Source organism: Canis lupus, chromosome 37, assembly GCF_003254725.2.
Source record: "Canis lupus dingo isolate Sandy chromosome 37, ASM325472v2, whole genome shotgun sequence".
Classification (NCBI taxonomy): Eukaryota; Metazoa; Chordata; class Mammalia; order Carnivora; family Canidae; genus Canis; species Canis lupus.
In genome coordinates, this window is record NC_064279.1 from 19,601,465 (window position 1) to 19,625,459 (window position 23,995).

At 32.9% G+C, this 23,995-nt stretch overlaps 1 protein-coding gene across 9 annotated transcripts in view; it reads right to left on the minus strand.

Moving 5' to 3' along the window:
- The window catches only part of ERBB4 (erb-b2 receptor tyrosine kinase 4), a 1,110,465-nt gene that overhangs the window by 210,661 nt on the left and 875,809 nt on the right, over window positions 1–23,995 (minus strand). For all 9 annotated transcript variants that reach the window (XM_025441721.3, XM_025441718.3, XM_025441722.3 and 6 more), the window contains 3 exons: window positions 12,552–12,684; window positions 7,909–8,031; window positions 4,336–4,434 (listed from right to left, as the gene is read on the minus strand). In XM_025441721.3, coding sequence (XP_025297506.1) covers window positions 4,336–4,434; window positions 7,909–8,031; window positions 12,552–12,684 — 355 coding nt within the window. The remainder of the gene's footprint in view (window positions 1–4,335; window positions 4,435–7,908; window positions 8,032–12,551; window positions 12,685–23,995) is intronic.

The following is a 23,995-nucleotide window of genomic DNA, read 5'->3' on the forward strand; positions in this document are numbered from 1 at the left end:
CACATGCTGGCTCACTTTCTCTCTCTCTCTCTCTCTTAAAAAATACAATTTTTAAAAAAGAAGACATTGAATATCATAAGTGCAACACAGAGAAGAACAATAAGTAAGCACAATTCCCATAGACAATTCATTTTCTTCAAAAAATAGTGAAAACTGTTGTGTAAGATAAATAAATTTTCCCATTGTATAGGGACGGGGCAACGAGTTCTTTTCTTTTAACAAAAATATGATCATTTACACAATAAGCCTGAGTGATTTGAAACATATTTCCTTGCGGCCCCTCACTGGGAACGAGGTGGTTGATTTGGCGTGGGAAAGCTGACACTAAAGCCAACAAACTGGAGCACTACAGCTAAAATATTATGACTCAGTCATTGGAATTTAGGATAATGATGGGTTTTTTATCTCAAAATATTTTTAAAGGAGCAGATAAATTAATAAAATATTTAAATACATATACACTTCCAAGGCATATAGAATAATATCAAGTGATAGTGGGTTTAAACATCAGAGAAAACAACAACGAAACAACAGTAGTGGAAACTCAGACAAACTGAAGAGCCTGTCTGATTTGACCAAACCATGGTCCCCAAGTCCAAGAACCTTGCTCAGTAGCATCATTTCTTAGGGAAGTGTTCCATGCGATTTCATAAATAAAAACAAAACAAAACTAAAAAAAACCCTGTGCTCTTCCAATGGAATGGTGCTATTTGAAACAAAAACTAGAGTATGTATAAATACAGATATTCTTCTTAAGAAGGTGGACCTTTAGGATCATTTTCTTAATGTTGTTCAATGTGATCTTCCTTTGTGGGAATTAAGGCCATTCGGTAGCAGTGTGTTATTACTGTCATTCTGAATCCATTAGAAACATTCAGGTGAGTTTGAGTAACAGCCTTTAAACCAAATTTTCCTTCTCTTGCTTTTAGCATAGTACTTAATAGAACATAGATTGTTCCTTATTTATTTTTGCCTATGGTATAGATTCTAAGAAAATATGAAAGTTATCTCCTTTGCTCCTGGATATTAAGAGGAGCATTGGATGTAGTGAGTTTTAAGTTGTTGCAATTTGTCATTTATTATAATAATCAGTAACACATGGCTACATCTAATAAACTCAGTAGCAGTAGTTATTGAATCTAGAATATTCTGGGCAGCCCGGGTGGCTCAGCAGTGTAACGCCTGCCTTCAGCCCAGGGTGTGATCTTGGAGACCGGGGACTGAGCCCCAGCCCCACGTCAGGCTCCCTGCATGGGGCCTGCTTCTCCCTCTGCCTGTGTCTCTACCGCTGTGTGTGTGTGTGTCTCATAAATAAATAAATAAATAAATAAATAAATAAATAAATAAATACATAAATAAATACATAAATAAATAAATAAAATCTAAAAAAAAAAAGTAAAATAGAATAGAATATTCTACCCCAAGTATAAAGTCCATGCTGGGGGGTAGGATGGGGCAAAGAGATCTAATGTTTCATAAAAGTATGCAATTTCCATTATCTTTGGAAACTTTATTTCCTTTCTTTAAAATCGAATAAAACACATGCCTATAAACAAATATACACCGGTTTGCGAAAGAGACATATAACATGATTATAGTAGATGTTATTTTAGTTTGAAAGTTAAACTTGGAATACCCTGCCATATGGAAGAACCCAAACTTAGGGAGATGCCAAATAAGCCTTTTATCTTAATAACCTTAAGAATATTGGCAACTTCAACTTAATTCTTAGGTCCAAATTATAAATACATTTGCTTACATGAAGCCTTTTATTGCAGTTTGATACATTATTTAAGTACATCATTAAGTATAATGATCTGCAAACATAATAGATTAGCTAAAAATGTTGGTATGAAATGCAGGTGATTTTGCACTAAAATTACACCAGCCTGTTTAAAATATTGAATTTATCATTAATTTTGCCAGTGCAACTGTATTTTAATTATTGTGATGTCATACTAATATTTTGAAAGAAGTTGTGAAAATAGTAGGAAGTGTTTCTTTTTGATATTTATTGAAATTGTCAATAGCTACCCACCAATCTATTAATCTTCTAGCATCTATCCACAAGGTAGGAGAGGCTCAGACAAAATATTTTACCTAATATATTTTTAACTTTTAAAAAGAACATACTGTTTGGAGAGAGTTGGTCACAAAATTTATCACCCATTTTAGGAAAATGACCCCTTTTATGGTTCAATCAGAACCTCATCTAACATTCAGCAGATTTCTAAGATTTCAAGTTGCCATCCCCACTCCTGTTTCCATGGGAATAGACTTCAGATCAGAGAGAAAAAAAAAAAAAGGATGGGGTTAGGAGCTTTCAAATAATCATTCAAAATCATGATGAAGCTTTTAGAGGTTCTTTCTTAGGTGATTATTTTGTAGCCTCTTAACCCCTTTTTGCCAATCTGTTTCCATGGAAATGTGAGAAAAATGGCTGTCCAAGCCTCCAGCAGAGATTATTAGCATTCTTGTGAATTTCAGCTTTGGCTACAGTCTAGGCTGGACAAGATCTTTTTTTTGTATCAGTTTTAAATATTAACCTATACTGTTCATATCCGTTGTCCTTTTTCTTCATAATTTTTACTTTCTTTGAAAATTCCCCCCCCCGCAAAAAAAAGAAAGAAAATTCCCTTCACAACTATATACCTATAATTAAGATCAAATCGATTGTGACATCACTGAAAAAGGCTTTAGTTTTACATTTTACTATATAAGCCAAGACATGTAGCTGCAAAGTGTCTGAACTTTTAGACACCACGAGGAGACATTATTTAGTTACCGGAGTCCATGTGTGTCAGGTGTTGGTAGATAGGTAACAAGGATGGGTTTCAAAATATTTAGCAACCAGTAAGGTACAGCACCAACTGACCAGAGCAGCTAGTTTGTACCAGTTAATTATCAGCCCTATTATCTAATAATAGGATATAAGATAAGAGATATAAGAGAGTAAGCATTATACTCAAATAAATTATCCAAGGTCAAAAACTGAGCTCCTTATACAACTTACAGAAATGCTTAAGAGAGATACTGGGTAGAAATATATAGCAATCCATCTTTAAAGAAATCAAAGTTCATATGCTTGCATCATCTTTCATATGAAGGTCATTTGAAAATCAAAATCATTCTTATTATTGAAAAAATTATGCTAAAAGATCAAGAATATATATTTATGTCTTTGATAGAACCCCTGGCAAGATATCTTGTGTTAAATGTGAAAAAAAAAATAACAGCATTCTACATAGATATTTTATCTATCCTACCTTCTAAAATTTGCTGAACAGATCAATCTACAATTTTTGCTAAGGGGAATCTAAAGTTCTGATTGACCTTATAAAGTATTTTTATTCTTCAGAACTCCGTTTTTTTTCTATAGTTGGAGCTTTTCACCCACAAGGTCTGTCTTCTGACTTTTGAACTGAAAGAAAGTAAATTTCAATTGGTATTATCTGACTTAGGTAGGTTACTAATTTAAATGTAACACTAGGGATCCCTGGGTGGCACAGCGGTTTGGCGCCTGCCTTTGGCCCAGGGCGCGATCCTGGATACTCGGGATTGAATCCCACGTCGGGCTCCCAGTGCATGGAGCCTGCTTCTCCCTCTGCCTATGTCTCTGCACCCCCACCCCTCTCTGTGTGACTATCATAAATAAATAAATTAAAAAAAAATAAATGTAACACTAATGTACTATAGATACTAATCTAGCTTGATGCTTTCATTAAGTAAATCATAACAATAATAAAATAAAGCAGCCCAATTAATTTTTCAAATCATCATTCCTGTTCCCAAATGCAATTTGCCTTTCTTTGCATAGTGGTTAAATACATAGCCTTTGAGAGTAGGATTTGGTTCCCAGGCCTTCAGCTTGTTCATGTAAATAAAGTTTACTGGAATACAGTCAGCTTGTTTGTGTAAATAAGGTTTACTGGAATACAGTCATACCCATTCTCATGTTTTATTTTTCATAAGTTTCTATGGCTGCTCATCTACTAAAAGGATGGAGTTGAATAGTTTACAGAGACCACATTGCACAAAAAAACTATTTATTCTCTGGTCCTTTAAGCAAAAGTTTGCCAATCCCTGCTCAAGGGTTTAGTTGTAAAGAGTATACCATTTCGGGGCAGGAAATTCTGTAAGTAGTGAAGTCTTTTTTTTTTTTTTTTTTCTTTTTACAATCCCTGCTCAAGGGTTTAGTTGTAAAGAGTATACTATTTCGAGGCAGGAAATTCTCTAAGTAGTGAAGGTTTTTTTTGTTTTGTTTTTTGTTTTTAAATCCTAAAAGCAGTCTATTAATAATGGATAAAAATATTATTGCCTGGTGTCTGTACTTACATCCATGAATTCCACATTGGCTTTGGGACCAGTTGTTTCATTAAGAATTTTAATAGCCACAGGAATCTTTACTGTTTCTCCTTCAGGTACCCAGATACCCTTTGGGAGGAAAAAAAAATCACATTAAATTCATATGAAGATACACAAATTTATACAAAAACAAAATTTAATTTAACCACTCAATCTATTAAAATCTTTAAAAAATAATTTAGAAGTTTGTTATCTGCTTTCATTTTCTGAAGATGAATCATATATTTATTCTGCTCTCAACGTGTTTACTATTATACTATAAAGCATTACTATTATAAACTTCAATTTGTATTGTGAAAAAGGCTTTCAGGGGTGACAGAAATGTAATAAAATATAATAATATTAGATTTAGATGATATATCTACTTCTTAAGACTTGGAGAACACTGTTCCAGTTTTGATCTTCAATTGTGTCATTTGCAAGTTAGAAGATTGGGCTAAGTAATGTTGAAGGTTCTTTTCAGCTTTAATATTATTTAATTATTCCGCAACTAAAACAAATACAAATATAAAAAAGCATATTCTCATGTTCCTAAAGTTTAGACTGATTTAAGAATTAGGTTTCGAAGGTGAATATTTTAGAATTAGTTTTCAAAGGCAAGTACTAGAGAGTACTGAACCCATATTACTTTGGTTTTATTATCAAATATTGTGCATGTGTATATAAAATATTTAAATTGGTCATTGCCAGTTCTCTCTTCTTACAAAAAAAAATAATTATAGTATCTGAACAAGATCTAAAATTGGGAAAGTATAAAGTAGGTAGGGTTTAAGTTGAGTACAACATTAAGGTAAATAACAGCATTTCTGAGTAAACAATTCAACCATTTGAATTAGGACAATAATTTTGATAAGATATAAGAGGATTCACTAATTATCTAAGATTTGTTTTGAAGCATATTGTCCCAATTGAACACAAAAGCAAATATGAAGTTATATGGAAAAAAAGAAAATCTCAAATTTTAATTTATTAGCTCTAACATCAAAAAAAGTCTTCTTAGTCCAGTTTTCTTTTTCTTTCTTTTTTTTTTTTTTTTTTTAAATCTCTCAGCAGCATTCATTGCCACCACCCACCCTTGCTTGACCCAGTAGGCCTGAGGAAAACAGAGTAAGGGATTCTTAATCTAGTTTTAACATTAAGATGAAAGAGGGGAAAATCTCTTATTCATAAAGAGAATATCTCTAGTTTTTCTTAATATCAGTTGGTTGTAGTCATAAAGGAAATACAAAAAAGCTTTTCACTTTGTACTTCTATGCTAAAACATATATCTTTGTGTTACTGAAAGTTGAAAAAATGCAAGAGGAGACCTAAGCACAAGAATTGTTAAAAAGTCAAAATATTACAGAAATAAAGGCTTTAACTATTAGAAGATGAATTCAAGAGTTATGTTCTTTTTAGAGTGAATAGGAACATCTATATGTCAAATACAAAAAAAGTAAGCCAAGTTCCTTGTGGTATAATTTTTTTTTAATTATTAATGCACAAATGGGGAGGGGAAGCTGGAGATCCATAGGCTACATTTTCTTAGTGATATCTAGGGTAGAGAACAGGATTACCATTTATTCAATAAAGTAACCACAGGGAGGTGACTTTATAAAGATATAGCATCAATATTAAAATATTCCTAAAGCATACTTTTGAAATAAGAATATAAATTCAGTGTGAATTAATTTGTACTGCTTTTTAAATAAGTATAGTCATTATTTTCTAGGCCTGACCAGACAAAAATTCAACTACACTAATACCCATGATATTGGTTCAAATCTTTTGTGCTTAAACACAGCATATCTCCAATCAGGAGGAAAAAGTCAACAAAATAATTAGCTAAGCTAATGTGCATTTCAGTGGTCAAGAATAGTTCTTTATAGTTTAAGACAATATGCCCTAGTAAGAACTAAGATATTAATTAAAACTTAGGATCAACCATACACACTGTAGGTATAAAATTCAAAGATACTCATGGAACTTTCAATACAAGTAATTTCAATAAAGGGACAATGCTCATGGACAATAGGCAAATAGTTGTTCATAATAAAAATATTTATAAAGCTTCATAATTAAATGTCTTAATGGGTAATTTTTTCCTCCTGAGGTGACTAAATCATATTTAGTCTTGAGTTAAATGCTATCCATGATTTAAAATAAAATTAACTTTCTAGACCATACCATCTTTAAAATAAAAGGGCTGACTATTTGCCAGGAACAATACAAAATTGAATTATCATTGAAATGGAAGTTCATTATTTCTAGCATAGTATAAATAGAAAAACACAATAAGTTGTATTTTTCAAATATATAAAAATTCTGAAGGCTAGAAAGTACCAAGTCAGCCTAGAATATTTTCTATTCAAATTAGGTACTCAATTAATAATTTTGAGTTCAACTAAACAAAATATGTATACTAAGAGGTTAAGAAATTTCTGCATTTTGGCCTTAGAATAAAACAATTTTATTTTAAGGAGATTTAAATTATTTTTGGAAGAATCAGGAGAGAAAGTTAAGGTTTATATTCTTATTGTTAATAATTTTTGTTAGATAGGTATTTAAGTAGAAAAAAAGTGAACATTTTCTTAGAAAGTGCAAATTTCCTAAGATCCAGTCCATTTTAACAGAAATATTTGTAAAAACTGTAGGCTTGCCTAAGCTTTAAGAAATATAAAACTGTCAAAGTAAAATTTGGGGAACTGTCATAAGGGACATTACAAAAAGGACTTAGCACTAACCCAGCAGGGTTTCTAATGATTGTTACTTACATTAAAAATAAATTTCACCACAAGTAACCTTAAGCCTGGCCTCTGAATTGGTCTTATAATGAAGCTAAATAAGTAAACATGCAGATGACATTATTTGAGGTTTGCCTTTCCAAAAATATCTCTCTTACTGGAAACCCATGATGTCACCCTTTGTTCTTTCTAACCTGAATTTCACAAATAAAGTCACCTTTTTAGTTCGCATATAACGGTGAGGGCATCAAAACTGAAAATTTTCTGTTGAGTCACGTCAATTAACAGGTAAGCAAAAAAGTGGTTTAGGAACTAATCCTATCCTGGAAATAAATCAACACCTTTGTGTAGATCCTAAAGAGACAGGCAGTGCCATCCTGATGGGGAGACATGTGGATAAAAGAGCAGAAGAAAGGAAGAGCAGGGATTAGGGCATATCACTCAGGCCTGTCTGGGAATCCACGGAGCACTGTGTAGGGGTCCAGGAAAACAGGCTAGAGCTGTGTATTTTAGATAAGGGCAAAATTTGCTAACAGAGAGATGATATCAAAAGTGGATCAGAAGGGCATGCAAAGAAAGACTATACTGTGGCTTTTGTGACAGTTTCCTGCTTTCTCATGATGGTATCCCTCCCCGCTTGCTCAGTAAACACGAATGAATTCATTTGTGCAGCAACTTCTCAATACGATACAGGTTCTCCTCGCTGAATATTAAAAGGAAATTAGGTTGGCTAGAATGAGAACTCTGGTTATTATTTAAGACAAGTCTGAAACAAAAAAATGACTGGTGGTGAGGGCTATTCATTTATTTTTTTACTTACTTTATAAACTGTTCCAAAAGCACCTGAGCCAAGTACTTTCACTCTTTTAAGCTCAGTTTCTTTCAAAATACGAAGTTGAGCTTGATTGGGCGCCGTGCCACTGGGAGTTAAGGGTTCTACCAACTAGAAAACAAAAAGAATACAGGTTATAAAACCTTCAAGTCACCAATCAATGATTTTCTCCCTTTCTCTGCCTGCTTCTCTTTCTCATACATATAAGAAACACACAAGCACACTTTCCTTGACACGCAATATTTTTGTTGTATGGATCACTGGATCACTCAAGATTCCTTAGGAGTCTATCCTTCCTCTTCTCATGCTTTTTGCCTGGGTGAACACAAGTATAAAAGCGTGTCTACTTTGAAGCATACTAAGCTAGGAGATCTCCTGCCCCCTTAAAGAAATGTAAGCTAATTAGGGGCTCTTCGTCTTACTTTATGAAGTCCTTCCAGTTTTGGCCTCTCCAGCTAAGACTCGGATCTTAGTTATGCCCATGTACTGGATCAGTTTTTTCTTTCTTGTTTTAGGAGATTCAATACATAGAAAAATAAAATCTAGCAAGGAAGCAAAGACCAATGCGTCAAAAGAGAGAAGTAAGAGAAGAAAGTAAGTAAGCACGACGTCCATATCCCAGGACAGTGCTTCTAAAACTTTCATGTACATTTGAATTACCTGCAGTTCTTGTTAAAATGCAGATTCTAGTTCAGGAAGTGCACGAGAGGGGCTGAAATTTGCATTTTTTGTAGAACTCCGGATAATATCTATGTATGATGATGTCCTTTGAACACATTTTAAGTAGCAAGGCCCTAGAGTAACTTACAGATCAAATATTCTAAAATTCTATGAATTGATTCAAGATCTTAAGGAAATGCTATGGAATGCATAGGAATAAAACAGTCGCCAGTGAGAAAGTTTCACTAGTTCTGGCTTCCTGGGGGAGACACACCTTAGAATTGGTTTTGAGGGGCACCTGGGTGGCTCAGTCAGTTGAGTCTCTGACTCTTGCTTTCGGCTCAGGTCATGATCTCAGGATCCTGAGCTTGAGCCCTGAGTTGGGCTTTGCCCTCAGTGTGCAATCTGTTTGGAATCCTCTTTCTCCTTCTGCCCCTACTCCTGCTTGTGCACCTGGTGCATGCTCTCTCTCAAATCAATCAATCAATCAATCAATCAATAAAATCTTTAAAAATAACATAAAATTGGTCTTGAGATAATAAAAATGGATTGACATGGAGGAGGGTATTGCCATTATGAAGAACAGTTTGGACTCAGCATCAGGAAGAAGGAGGAAGACATAAAGCAGAATACAATAGAAGGTGGGACAGATCTGAAGGATGAGATTAGGGTGGGAAATACCAGATCATAAAGTGGGCTGGCTGTGGCCAAAAGGGACAAACTCAGGTAATTTTAGAGGTTCATTTTAAATGCCATTTAGCCAGAGAGGATGAATAAGCTGGAGAAAGGTATAGGAGACCATATATATTGAACACCAACAAAAAATAAATTTATAAAAAAAAAAGGTATATGAATGTGTGCCAATTTCTTGCCTATGTGAGGAAAAAAAAATATATATATAAACATGAGAAAGGCTCTATGTACCAAAAGTCTGTATTTCATGTTAAAACTTTAGGTTTGTATCTGTGCTTGGGTAAAAAAGAAAGTAAGAGAAATTGAAGTTTCTCTTTTTAAAGTTAAATAAAGGGACTAAACTTTAAACTCAGACAAATAGCTTGTTCTTCCTCAGCATAAGGAAATAATTAAAGGCAACTCTTACTCAAATGGTGTTGAAAACCATCACGGTATTTCACAGTGTCTGTTGACAGTGCTAAGTGCACTGTGGCCCTGTGGCTTGGTTATTATTATGCTTCTGTGAACATCATGGTCTACTTAAGTAGCTGAACAGAATCTGGAGTCTAGGTAAGTGTAGCGATAGTAAGAATTTGGAGATGATAAAAATTGTTAATAAATTTAAGCCACTGTCTAAAAGCTTGACAACAAATATGATCCCATTTCATTTGCAAATTTATATTTTTAAAAATATATATAAAGTCACATAAAATAAATCTCAGAAAAAAATTACACAATTCTTTGGTAAAATTGGAAGAAGAATCTCTGTCAGAGTTTCCTTCATTTGAATCCAATTCTGCTGTGCAGAATTTGTTTAGTAGATTTTGATACATATACTGTATGTATATAATCAGGAACTTTAATGAATAATTTTTTTAAATCAGATAAAAACGTATTAAAAATCATATGCAAAATTGGGGACTAGACTTCAGCACCTTGGGCCATATATATTTAAAATATATTCTTCGGCATATAATACACCATAATTTCATATTTTGAAAACTTTACAATTCTACCTGAAATGTTTAGTCTTCTGCAATTTTCTTAGCTATCACTTAAAAATTTAAACAAACACATTTTTCCAGGAATTTGAGAATGATACCTTGAAAAGAAGCATTGTTTCATTTTGCAAGCCAGAATGACGGAAAGAATGTCAGGTTTAAATTTGTAGGTTTGCACACCAGTACTGCCACTTATAGGCTTAGGAAGCAATTTACCTCTCCTAACCCCTTATTTCACACCTGTGAAATAGGTACAGCAATAATTACCTTAGAAGATTGTCAAACGATGAAATGGGATGTAACATAGCTGGAAAACTTTGGAACGCTGCCTGCCATATTGTAGCACTGAATCTGTCACTCTTCAAGGGATAGGATCATGTCCCATTAACACTTTTTAATCACAGTATCTGTCACAGGCATCAAGCTTACAGTGCATCTCGTAAGTATGTATTGAAAAAAAACATATTTCCTACTTTTACGCATGTAACAGAAGATAGACAATCTGGAGCAATATGATTTTGGAAAAGCATATTAACTCTAAGTACATTCCAACAATATATCATGCTTTAACAAGTTTTTCACATCTGAGACAGATTTCTAGCTGTAGTATCTAAGGATTTGAGTTGATCCTCTTAAGAATTCCTCTTCTGTTTAGATGATAGAAAAATCATAGTTATTTACTTGTACTGAGAGAAAGATGGGAATTCTACAATTATCTAATCCAGTGCTAAGTAATAACTTTTTATAAAAAAAAATACAGTCTGCTTATAAAACCAATCAGTATGTGTTTATTTAGTAATGAAATGTCAATTTGAGGGACATTCCTAGAAAGCACTATATAAAAAAAAAGAAAACAAAACAATTATTTTTATAACAATGAGACTTTCCTGCATGTAGTTAAGGGACAGAATTCATTTCCTATTTATTCAATCACTTAAATGTCCACTGCTGTTCCAAGACTTCAGCTCCTGTCCAACTCTAATTTACTTCACTTTTTAGAATTTTCTCCATGACTGCCCCAAGCTGGCCATGAGGGAGGATTGTATCTGCCTCCAGCATCCTTGCTAAACTGAAAATATGCACAGCACACATGTTGTGCCCAAATTTGCATTCACATGTGCGAGGTTAAAAATGACCGAGTTGATCTTTTGTAAACATCCAGCTCAAGTAAAAATGACTATTTTTTTTCTCGTGTATATAACATCTATCTTATGCTTGAACATTTCTATTGATAAGAAAACCCATTTTAATTGCAGACAAGTCCAATTTTTAGACATTCTTTCCCGCATGTAACTAAAGTAGCTTCCTGAACATTTCTCAGGATTCTTCTATCCAGTTTCAACTTCTGGAGGAAGAGAACTAAAATTTAATTCATTATCAGCTTGCAAAATTTATCAATGAATATTCTCATTCCTGTCTGTTAAGAGGAAAAGTCCGACTGTCACACTGACAATGAGCCAAAAAAGAGACCCAGCGAAGGTTAAGTTTCAGAACAGAATTGCTCTGTTCAGAGACATGACATGTCCATGACAGCCATGGATGTGAATATCAGGAGAAGGAGGGAAGGTGCATGTTGAGAAGGATCTGGCAATCCATAGTTTTCTGTAATTTTTTTTCCCCTGTAACCTACACAGGGAAAACTATCATCTTGCATGCCAGAGAACTCAGTGTGGCAATATAAAAGAAATTATAATAATTTGTGGGTAATTTACATATTCACAATAACTAACATGCATAACATTAAATGCTTCCCATAAATTGTGTGGTAAGGTCTGTGTGATTACAATAGTACGCTTTATCCTGTATGCTCAGCTTTTCACTGTTGGTATAATGGGATCAGTGGCTACCAATTTAATGACCCTAATCAAAGCATAAATTGCTTGCCTATCTGGCTTTGTTTTGAACCAGAAAAATTCTCTCTAACATTTTTTCTAGTCCTGCTGTTGAGATACCCTCTACCCAGATGTTTTCTAGTTGTGCTACTGTAATATCCTCAAACTCTAGAGGGATTCCTCCTCCAAAAGAAACAGATATGTCTTTTCAATAAGATCTGTCATTCAATAAGATAATCTTCTTGGCCCCTGCTATTTGTCCTCTTTAAGTCATGAAACTGCCTTGACTACTTTTACTACATACTCTGACGTTTCATCAACTCTGTATAACATATTGTGAACTATAAACCCTCAGCAGGAAATTGAACGGAGTTTTCACTTGGATTAAAAAATTGAATATCATCTGCACCCCTAAATCTAATGAAAATCCTTAAACAAACACACGGAGAGGAGATAAACACCTCACCTCTGTTTCCAGAAACCTTCTCAAGGCTCTTTTCTTTTTAATGCTCTTCCTTCTAACATAAACTGCAAATGTTAGACCCACGATGACCAGGATGAAGAGCCCACCGATGACTCCCGCTGCAATTAGAGGAGTTCTGACCACCAGAATGAAAAAGAAGAAGAAGAAAAATGTAAGAAGAGAGACAAGGCAGAGAGAGAGAAAAAAAGAGCAGTTGTGCAATACATTATCCACATATCTCAAATCTGGTCAGAAGAAATACAAATAAAAAATGCATTAAAACCATCACAAAATTTTTCTCAGGACAAAAACTAGTCCTGCTTTTTGTTTTGCTTTTTTTTTTAAATAGGAAACCATGCACATCCAACTGATCTTTGGAGATGAGCAGCCACGGCATGCCATTCAACAACAACAACAACAACAAAATATGACAGAATGAAGAACATGTGCCAAAATGCTGATACACAAGCATTTTAAATTATTTTCATTTTACTTTTTCCGTAAATAAATGGAAATATATTTTAGTAATATTGTTGTTGTATATAATAGTATTTTCAACATTTTCTCCAAAGCAGGCTTTCTCAACAGTGGCACTATTGACATTTTGGGCTGGACACGTGTTCACCTTGGGGGACTATCTTATGCATTTTAGTGTTTATCAACATCCTTGGCCTCCGCCCACTAGGTGCCAGTAGTACCCAACCCTCCAGTCATTACAATTTCTCTAGACATTGTTGACTGTCTGCCAAAATCACCCCCCTCTTGAGAACTACTGCTCTACAGTAAAAATAAATTGTCTGAAGATATGTGACTCCACACCTCTAAAGCATGAGGGTATGGATAAGAGAGATGTATTGACAAAAGCACTATTTCAAACTCCAGCTATGCCACTGTACTAGGATAAAGGGGGAAAAATTAAAATTAAAATAAAATAAAATAAAATAAATAAAATAAAATAAAATAAAATAAAATAAAATAGAATTGGGTCAGACAGGTTTTCAGAGTTATAATGACAGGAGTAATTGCTATTATCAAAAGTGTACCCAAGCATCATATACCCAGAAAAGAGGTCTACACATTAATTATTACAATTAAAAGTGTAAATAGTATTAAAAGGAGGTTAGAAGAGATTCACTAGAGATTTATATTCTTAAAGTGTTTCTCTAATACACTGTTTGCTAAAATATAATTTTGACACTAATCATTTATTGTTTTCCAAGGTAAGCTTGTTCCTTGTTTGAAAATATTTATGGTCTTAACTACTTGTTCTAGAGTAGAGTAGTATCTAGGAATTTTCTCTGGTCAGAGCCCTGACATATATTAATTTCATGCATCCTAGCAAAGAGCCCAGAGTAAAATACATAGGTATTACCTAATACATATTTGATCATGAAGCCATGACAGATACAAAAACGAAAAAAGAACTTTCTGCATGTCCATGATCTCCATAGTAAAGTATTTTATCTTACATTCCTTTTTGCAGAAGAATCTACTCTATATAGCTATATTCTTTTAGAGAAAAAAAATACTTGCTCTTGTAAAATAAACGTTTGCTCAAAGACACATCAGAAATAATGATAGCGGATGATCCTAAATAAAATTTTTAAATTTAAAGAGCTCTTGAAAAAAATCTGTTACTTCTATAAATGAAACCATGTCTTTTAAAGATTATGACTGTTATATTGCCATATAAAACTACAGAAAAACCTTAAGAAGTAATTCATTCTAAAGGTTGTTTCCTGACAGCCGAAAGTACTATAGCATACTGGAATGTTGCTATAATTCAACTAGATTTTCCTAAATGGAATTTTATAAAGATATAAAAATCTATGCTGAGAAAATTAAACTGTAGTATGGACACAAACTCATCATTGTGATGTGTTTTGGCATGTGTAATATCATATTTTTGAGCATGGCAGTTAAATATGTATTTCAAAAAATATTTTAAGTTTTCAATCCAAGGCATAATTTCCAGCTCAAGTGCCTAACATATCCCTGAAAAAGCCATTGCTACACAAAGAGTTGTAATTTTGTTTCTTCAACCCAGCATTTTTATTGCAAAGGATTTATGTAGGCCTCAGAGTGCTCAACACTTTGTTAATTGTAGATTTGAATTAAACTCTAAACTTCCTCTGCTTATGTATTTTGCAAAAGAATAAGTGGCATGGATTTATGAAAATATATGTCAATGTCACTGTAAATTAACAGAAAATGCTCTATTTTGTTTTTGTTTGTTTTCCAATTTAAGAAGAATCATTCCTAATAGAAGAAAATAAGACCTCTGCTTCCATTCTTTCCCTTTAATTTCGGTAGCTATCAATTGTCATGTCATTACTACTTATTTTGGTGATGGCAATGAACATAAACACTAGAAAACTCAAAAGACAAAAATTCTGTGTTTTTCTAGTTAGCATTTACATTCAATATTTTCCCACAGCAGTTTCTTGGTTGATTTGCATTTCTTTACCACTTTTCTTCTCTTTCCACCCTGCAAGAGTGGTAGAGGTACAAACAACCTGAAGAGGTAAAGAACTAGAGTTCCCACACCTAATAAAATCATACAAAAATATTCTGTTGGACATTTTAAGTGGTAAAATTCTTCATATTTCACAAGAATTTATTCTTGAAAAATTAATCGTAAACCACACAACTAAGCAACCTGGGCAAATTGAGAAGGGGGGCATATTCTGTAAGACAATTTGTATGTTCTCTTTAATAAGTGAATATGAAAAAAAATGTACTGGTTTTGATTAAGAAGACTTACTAGTCATAACAAGATGTGAAATGTGATCCTGGACTGGACGTTAGTTTGGACAACCATTTGTACAGACTTTTTTTAGGTAACTTGAGAAGTTTGATTATGGATTAGGTAGTAGATAAGATAAAATGTACCATTATGGAAAAATGCAGACTAGAAATTTAAAAGATTGAGTTAGAAACAGCAGAATTTCAATGAAATATCCATACACGCACATGTGCGTGTGTGAGATCTAGAATATAGAATAAGATACTGACAGTACTTGTCTTTGGAGAGTATGACTATAGTGCTCATATTTTTGTATTTTTACTAATGAGCATTTTCTAATTTTATACAATGTTTTTATTTTTCTTTTAAAATAAAAGTTTGCTAAATTTAAGAGAAACAGAAATAAATCATTATCTAAAAGTTTTGTTTTATTAAAAAAATGGTCTTGTTTTCTTTTTTTTCCTCAACTGTTTACTTTGCATGTCTTCAGTTAATTCATTTCACTATCCTCTGTCTACTTTTACCATGTAAGGAACCTCTGTAGATATTTTCTATTCATTATAGTTAAATGTGTCTGAGACATTTGCCACTATGTTGTGTACAATTAACATGATGCTTCATAAAACCAAGCTCATCTGAAAAGCTAATACTACTTACACATTTCCTACTTTCCACAATTTTGAGGATCCCTAGATATTTTAGGTGTAGGACAGATGACCTTTTTTCCCTGAGAGTTAATGCTTCAACTCTTTATGAGAACCTTTTTAAAAAGGAGATAACTACTTAAATGTTTTTTTTTTTCTTAATTACTGTCTATATTTCCTAGGTATGATGCTGGCTACTGCCAACCAAGCTATATTTCTGAAAGACAGTGTTTCTTTTTTATACGTGAGTCAGAGTAACCTCTTAAAAGGCTGAGATATGACCCTATGAACAAGATCATAAGGGTCAAATGCCAAGGGAACTAGAATGCTCTTGTCATCACTTATTTCTAACAGGAGTATTGTTTATTTATTGTCATTTGCCTATATATTATATATTATAAATGGACAGGAACCCTAAAATATCAAATGCCAATTCTACGCTTAGATCAAAAGGATGTAATCAACTGATAATTTACCTTATTTTGTGATTTGGAAATACTATAATGAAACAGATATTCTCCCAGTAGTCATAGAGAGTAATATAATAAAGATTCTGAATCACAAATGAACTTAGCTCATTTATTTTAAAACATATAATTTAGTTTTCATAATTTCATTTAGAAGTTCAGAGACAACACAGTGTATTACATTCCATTCCCTTGAATCCAATTACCTGTCTTAAACATTTATCTATAAAAGAATGGTGTCTCCCAAAACTATATTACTCATATAAAAGAGATATTCTTAACAGCTATTCAGTGAAGAATATAAAATGTGAGAGAAAACATGAAATCTGAATTTATAAACATCCAAATATTTTCCTTCATTGATCGGTTTCTTTCCAGATCAGATCAGGAAAAAAAAAATTTAGTAAAGTCAATATAATTTATGATTAAAACTCAATGGCTCTAAGACTATTATACCATATTCCATTTAATGTCAAGGGCAGGCTATCCTCCAAAAAATAAAATTGTAAACTTAGTAAAACTAGTATTTTGACTAAAATAGTCATTGCAAAGAATGCTAAATCTATAAGATTCTTTTATAGATATATACCAATAAAAGGACTTTAATTTTATAATATGGGTATATTTTCTTTATTTCTTGAATACAGAATCATTTTCAACACAGGTAAGAGAGACAACCTGGAGTCCCAAAACACCAATGATATAACTTGCAACCAACAGTATGACTTTAAATCAGTGAGCTCCATTTCTGGAAACTTCTAATTTTTTTTTAATTTTTATTTTTTATTCATGAAAGTCACACAGAAAGAGAGAGAGAGAGGCAGAGACACAGGTAGAGGGAGAAGCAGGCTCCATGCTCCGGGAGCCCGACGTGGGATTCGATCCCGGGTCTCCAGGACCGCGCCCTGGGCCAAAGGCAGGCGCCAAACCGCTGCGCCACCCAGGGATCCCCGAAACTTCTAAATTAAATAATGTGGACATGGGTCTCAGAATTCATTGGATCTGACTTAGAGTGGATTCACTGTTTATGTCTGGGTACTAAAGGTTAAACAGAATTTTTAAAAATTTACATAGGAAGTAAAAACAATAGGCTAGTCAGAAAATTTTAACTAGGCATTTTTGTATAATAAACTTTAAATAAAATGGTAAAATAGTGCCTCTAACATTATTATTTTTTTGCATACCTTTCAAATCTGCATGATTTTTCCTTAGAGTGGCATATTGTGTTGGAAAGAGGTTTTAGAGTCAGGCCAATTTGTATTTTAATTATATGTCGGCCTCTAAATAGTTGTGAGTGTAGTTTTTCTGTCAAATAACTCAGCGTAAGTACACGTAAACACATTCTTCACCTAAGTTAATAAAAAATAAGCATAGCAGGGAACTATCTAGTTTTTTTTTTTTTTTTTTTTTTTTTTTTGGTATTTCTGAAACCTGGTGACTTTGCCTCTAGATCCTGCCCAATCAGTAAAATTTAAAAATTAAATAAAATTTAAATAAAATACCTTTAAGCATTTGGGAATCTTATGCCTCATTTTGGTCAGAACAATCTATATTTGTGCCAGTGTAAATATTAATAATACCCCATGGATTCTCAATAGCAGCCTTGTGTGAGCAGTAAATCAAATGTTTACCATAATGTTGGCCCGATTTAGAGAAACTAGGATACCTCAAGCTAACAAGTCTTTACATATAACACACATATGTGTGTGCATTTGAACACTGTGCATGTGTATATACTTACACATTCATACAAGAGGTTATTAGTATTAACAAGTATTATTTCCTAGGAAAGTAAGTCAATCACTGCCTATAATAACCATATATGTAACTTAAATGGATGTTTCACAAATTAGGGCCAGATGTTATCTTATATCATCTTTAAAAAATATAATTAGGTAACACTGGCTGTCATTTTGTACCCCATCTTCCTCTGAAAATCATAGTGGTCATCAGATAAAAGCGTGAGTTTGCCATGAACCAGAGGTTAAATCTATCATCAGCAGTGTACTCCATGTTTCCCAATTTGTTCTTGCTATAAGAAATATAGAACTGAACAAAAATATGTCGACTCCTCAATTAAAAAAAATGACCATAAACTTTTTATTCTAATAGTTGCACATTTTTAATTAAAATTTATATTTATAATCACTGTATATTTTCACTATATCTATGCAATGTAGATCTTATAACCCCCATATAAAATATAAAGAAACAGACTCTGTGAAAAGTTAAGACACCTAGATAAGGTCAAACATAATAGTAATGCTAGCATTTTACATCTTGGGTTTTCAAGTTCATTAATTTTTCAGCTAAATTATGTTGTCTCTCTTTCCAAAGTTGACTCATTAGAATTGGTTTTTAAGGCAGATGTGCAATTCATCCTATATTTCTTCAATATCTGTTTGAAAATAGAGAATAGGTCATGAACATAAATTTAGGGGTCCTAATAGACTGCTTGATTTTTATGTTTAATCATATCTACTATTGTAATTCTCCCAACACTATCATTTTATCTGCCCTACTATGTTCATTGTGGTTTCAGTTTATTAAATCCTTTATGTCCTTTATTGAAATTTCTAAGTGGTATTATTCTTTCCTTAGCTTCATTTTATTTTCTCATGAGAAAACAGTGAAGAGGATTTTTTGGATTAAAAAAAATAGATTTCCTTAAAAAAAAAAAAGGCAAAGACAAGCAGTATCTCTCATTCTAGTTAAAGTGCCTACTGCACTGATACTCTGTTCAGTCTTCCCCAAAGAGGTTCAGATTTGAAACAAGAGACCTTAAAACACTAGGAAATATTGAAATTCCCCGGAAAACATTTTAAGTGTTACTGCCTAGGGCAAGGAGAACCACATTAATGTCATTGTTTTTTTTCTCCTGCAAACTGTGCTATGTTGACCTAGAATTACACCTGCTCTATAAATATGACACGTCTTTTCTTTTCTTTTTGAGCAAATATAAGTGATCTGGGTCAGACTCTGAGGTAGACATCAGCTGACAGTTACAGTTTTTATTTGATGAGACCTAGAGTATAATAGTATATCTCTACCTTTGATTAGGATTGCGGATTCCACTATTCCTTCTTAAATGTAACCAGAAATGTAAGTGCTGAAGGAAATGAATCACCACATATTCTGTCTTCCTACAAGCAAATTTGTCTTTGTGTGATAAGATAAATCTTTTTTCCCAATATTTTTTAAATATGTGAATGTTACAGATTATTCAATAAAAACAGTGTTACATTGTATTTCAGTAGAGACATTACCATTAAAACAATATGTAAATATCCTATGGATTCTTCTACTTCTAGGATTAGCCTCCAAGAAAAAATCCCTAATAGTTTCATGTAATTTCCTGCTTCTCTCTACTGGTGATTTTGTATCTATGAGTTTTGTTTGTTTACCTGTTTGTCACAATTTTTAAGATAGTATACCTACTTGTAGATTTGATTCTGGGGACAGATATTCTCATGCTTAAAACAGCATTCTCAGGATATATATAATCCACTCATGAATTTCTTTTTTCTTTCTCAGTTTCGAGATAGAAAAAATACCTATGAAATTTCTACAAATAAAGTGTTGAAAGGGAATTAGACCAGAAAGTTGTTTTCTTTCAATAAGTTCTTTTAAGAACTTAGGTGAATTTTTAGCACTTAGATTTTTTTTTTCATGATTTAAACCTATTACACAATATCAGCAATGTCTGTATTAGTACAGCACTTCTATGATCATCTGCATAGATAGTAGAAATATGTTAAATGTCACAAACAACATATTGTAAACATTTCATTACAAAATACATTATTTACTAAGTGTTCCATATTATTACCTATTCATTACTCAGATATGGTAATCTGAAGCAATATGTCAAAGGATTAAAAACTTGAGGATAAAGCTTTTACAACTTCAGTTATTTTTTCTATCAAAATTGTTTCACATGCTAAGGAATTTATTAGTTTTATAATAGAGTAGAGGATGGTACCTAAACACAACTATAAAAAACAAAATTTGGGGAGGGTAGACCCCATTCTTTGTTCGTATATGTTAATATTTTTCTTCACCTCAAAATCTCCATTCATTCTAAGCACTATAACTGCAGATATCTGTGTTGTTGACAGAGATTATATTCTCTTCGTAAATTGCATCTATCCTCATCTATCAAAGCACTAAGTTGTACATTTGTGTCAGGTTTATTGGGCGCAATTACAAAACACAAATTAAAGAAGTCCCATTTTCAGAGGATTCACAAACCAATTTCTTAAGTAATGATTTCACTTGTTCTCTTTATATACAATTTTGTATATAATGCATCTTAAAAAAATAGTATGCTTTTTAGATACCTCAATTCTTGCCTTACACTAAAAACTTTAGAAAGTAAAACACAAAGACAAATTAAGGAATCATCTCTCTTAAGAAATATTACTCCTTTCAATTTAGATGAAATGTCTTCTACCTTTTTTACCCTGCTGGGCAGTCTTTTTTCCTTTTGAGGGGCCTCCAAGTGTTCTCAGAAGGATAGGGAGCCTTGATAAATTTTTAATATTTGGAAGAAGGGAGATGAGGGAGACTTTGAGAAGCAGGTGGAGTAATGGAGAAGATGCCAGGACTTGGGATATTCATGTAGGGTGATTAAATATTTTTTGCATAATTAAATAACAAAGCTACTTTTACTAGATATTTTATTTGTGCCATGTCAAATAATGCTTCCAATATAATGGATTATGTGTGATGCATCTGAGGTAGGTTATACAACTTGCCAAAGGTCAAAAGCATCCTAAGTGGTTGGTAGTCAGGATTTGAATATTGGCATGTTTTGCTTGAAAGCTTCTCTGTTTCCATCAACATATGATTGCACAAGTATATTACATCAGTGGACAGAACAGAAAGTCCAGAAATAAACTCATACTTATATGGTTCATGAATTTATAACAAAGCATATAAAGTGGGGAAAGGGCAGCCTTTTCAATAAATGATGTTGGGAAAACTGGACAACCACATGCAAAAGAATGAAACTGGATCACTATCTAATACTACACACACAAAAAAATAACTTAAAATGAATTAGAGACTTGAGTGTGAGACCTGGAACCATCTAACTCCTAGAAAAAAAAAAAAAAACAAAAGTAGGTAGTAAAGTCTTTAACACAGGTGTTAGCAATGATATTTTGGATTTGACACCAAAAGCAAAGGCAATAAAAGCAAAAAACAACAAATGTGTCTACATCAACCTAAAAAGCTCCTTCACAGCAAAGGAAAGGAAACCACCAAAGAAATGAAAAGACAACTTACTGAATGAGATACAATATTTTCAAGTCATATCTGATGAGTTAATATCTAAAATATAAGAACTAATACAACTCCGTTTTAAGAATCCAATTAAAAAATGGGCATAGAACAAAAAAAAATGGGCATAGAATCTAAATACACATTTTTCAAAAAAAAAAAAAAAGATACAGAGGAGGCCAACAGACACATGAAAAGATGTTCAACATCATTAATCATCAGGGAAATGCCAATTAAAATAACAATGAGATATTACATCATACCAGTTAGAATGACAATTATCAAAAAGACAAGAAATAACAAATGCTGATGAAAATGTGGAGGCAAGGAAACTTTTCTCCACTATTGAATGCACTGTTGGTGAGAATGCAAACTGGTGTAGCCATTATTGAAAACAGTATGGAGGTTCTTCAAAAAATTAAAAATTGAACTACCATATGATAAAGCAATTCCACTTTGGGGTATTTATCTGAAGAAAAGGAAAATGTTAATTAAAAAAGATATATGCACCCTCATGTTTATTGCAGTATTACTTACACTAGCCAAGATATGGAAACAATGTAAGTGTCCATCAATAGATAATGGATTAAGAAGATGTGGTGTGTATACAGTGGAATCTTAATCATAAAAAAGAATGAAATCTTGCCATTTATGACAACCAGATGGACCTTGAAAGGATTATGGTAAGTGGAATCTAAAACTAAAAACAAAACAAGACAAAAACAAAATGCATTTACAGATACAAAAAACAGATTGGTAGTTGCCAGAGGTAAAAGATTAGGGGATGCAAAATGGGTAAAGTGTTAGGAGTCAAATGTACAAATATACAGTTATAAAATAAGTTATGAGGATGTAATGCACAGCATGGTGATTATAGTTAATAATACTGTGCTGTATATTTGAAAGTTGGTATAAGAATAAATCTTAAAAGTTCTCATCACAAGAAGAAACAACTTAGTAACTGTATATGGTAACTGGTGTTAACTAGACTTATAGCAGTCATTTTGCAATAATACATTTTGCAATAATACAGATATCAAATCATTAGGTTGTAGTCTGGAAGCTAATATAATGCTGTATGTCAGTGCCATCTCAAAAAATGTTAAAAAATGTTTAGAAGAAACAGTTTATAGAACTTTTCTCCTCTTAAATGATAGTATTTTAAGAAATCATGTACTTGAAAAGAAAAGGTAAAAGCACACACACAAAATAGGTTACAAAGATTAATCTGGAAACCTGTTGTAAGGTAGATAAGAGGGGGAAAGAAGACATTTTCAAGACGAGTTAGCTGACTATTTTAATAGTCCACATCAGTGGCAATGAGAGACAGACTACGGAAGTATAGAGGACAGAGAGAAAAGTATCACAGTAGTAAAATGTAAAAAAGTAAAAGTCAACAGTGAGGAGAGGCAAAAGAGGGATCCCACGCTTGGGTGAGTGGTAGGCTGATGATGGCATTCATGGACATGGGAAAATCAGGAGAAAGACATTTGGAAGGGAGTAGTGTTGAGCTCTTCTGATCTATGGATTTGAGGTGCTGAAGGGTATGCAAGTGTATTGTTATCACTTAAATCTACTTTCAAATTTCTGTATCCATTTGTTTCTCCTCTAATATCAAGACATAAACCTATATTGATTAGTATCTTTACCTTGTTAATTAGAGAAAGTCACAGATACATAATGTCATTTCCTTTGGATTTTTCCCCTGGGAATGCCAACCATGCAGAGGACGAAAAGCAGGATTCTCAAGAGAGGTTTTTCCTTTCTTTTTCCTTCCTCTCCTCTTTTTCTTTTGTTTTCCTGAGAGATTGCTATTTTACATGCTTGATTTCTCTCATTAAGGTCGATTCTCCTGTTTCAGTCTGTTTTTGTTCATATATTTTTACTGACTTCTTGAGACCAATTATTTGCAGGCATCACACATTTTTAAAATTATAATACATTTAAAAATCCTGTTCACCCTGTTGTTCATGGAGCACCTTTACTCAGGGAACAGGCTGGAGTCAGATACCTTCATAAGCCTATATGGATGTCCTTGTTACTTTTGAGACCTAATGGCATTCCCTTTTTGGAGAATTTAAAGTTTGGCATTAAAAATTAAAACTTAAAGAAAGTTCTTCATTTGAAAAAGACAGTTAAACAAACCACTCAGAAAGAGGCCACTTCATATTTTGTGTGTGTGTGATCTGGTTGTTCTCAAAGGAACAGCTTTAGTTCCAGATATAAAGTACTAAGTGCTAATAAATGGCCTCAATATTATTGCCATCTCTGTGACATAATTCATTCCATTTTATTATTGTATTTACA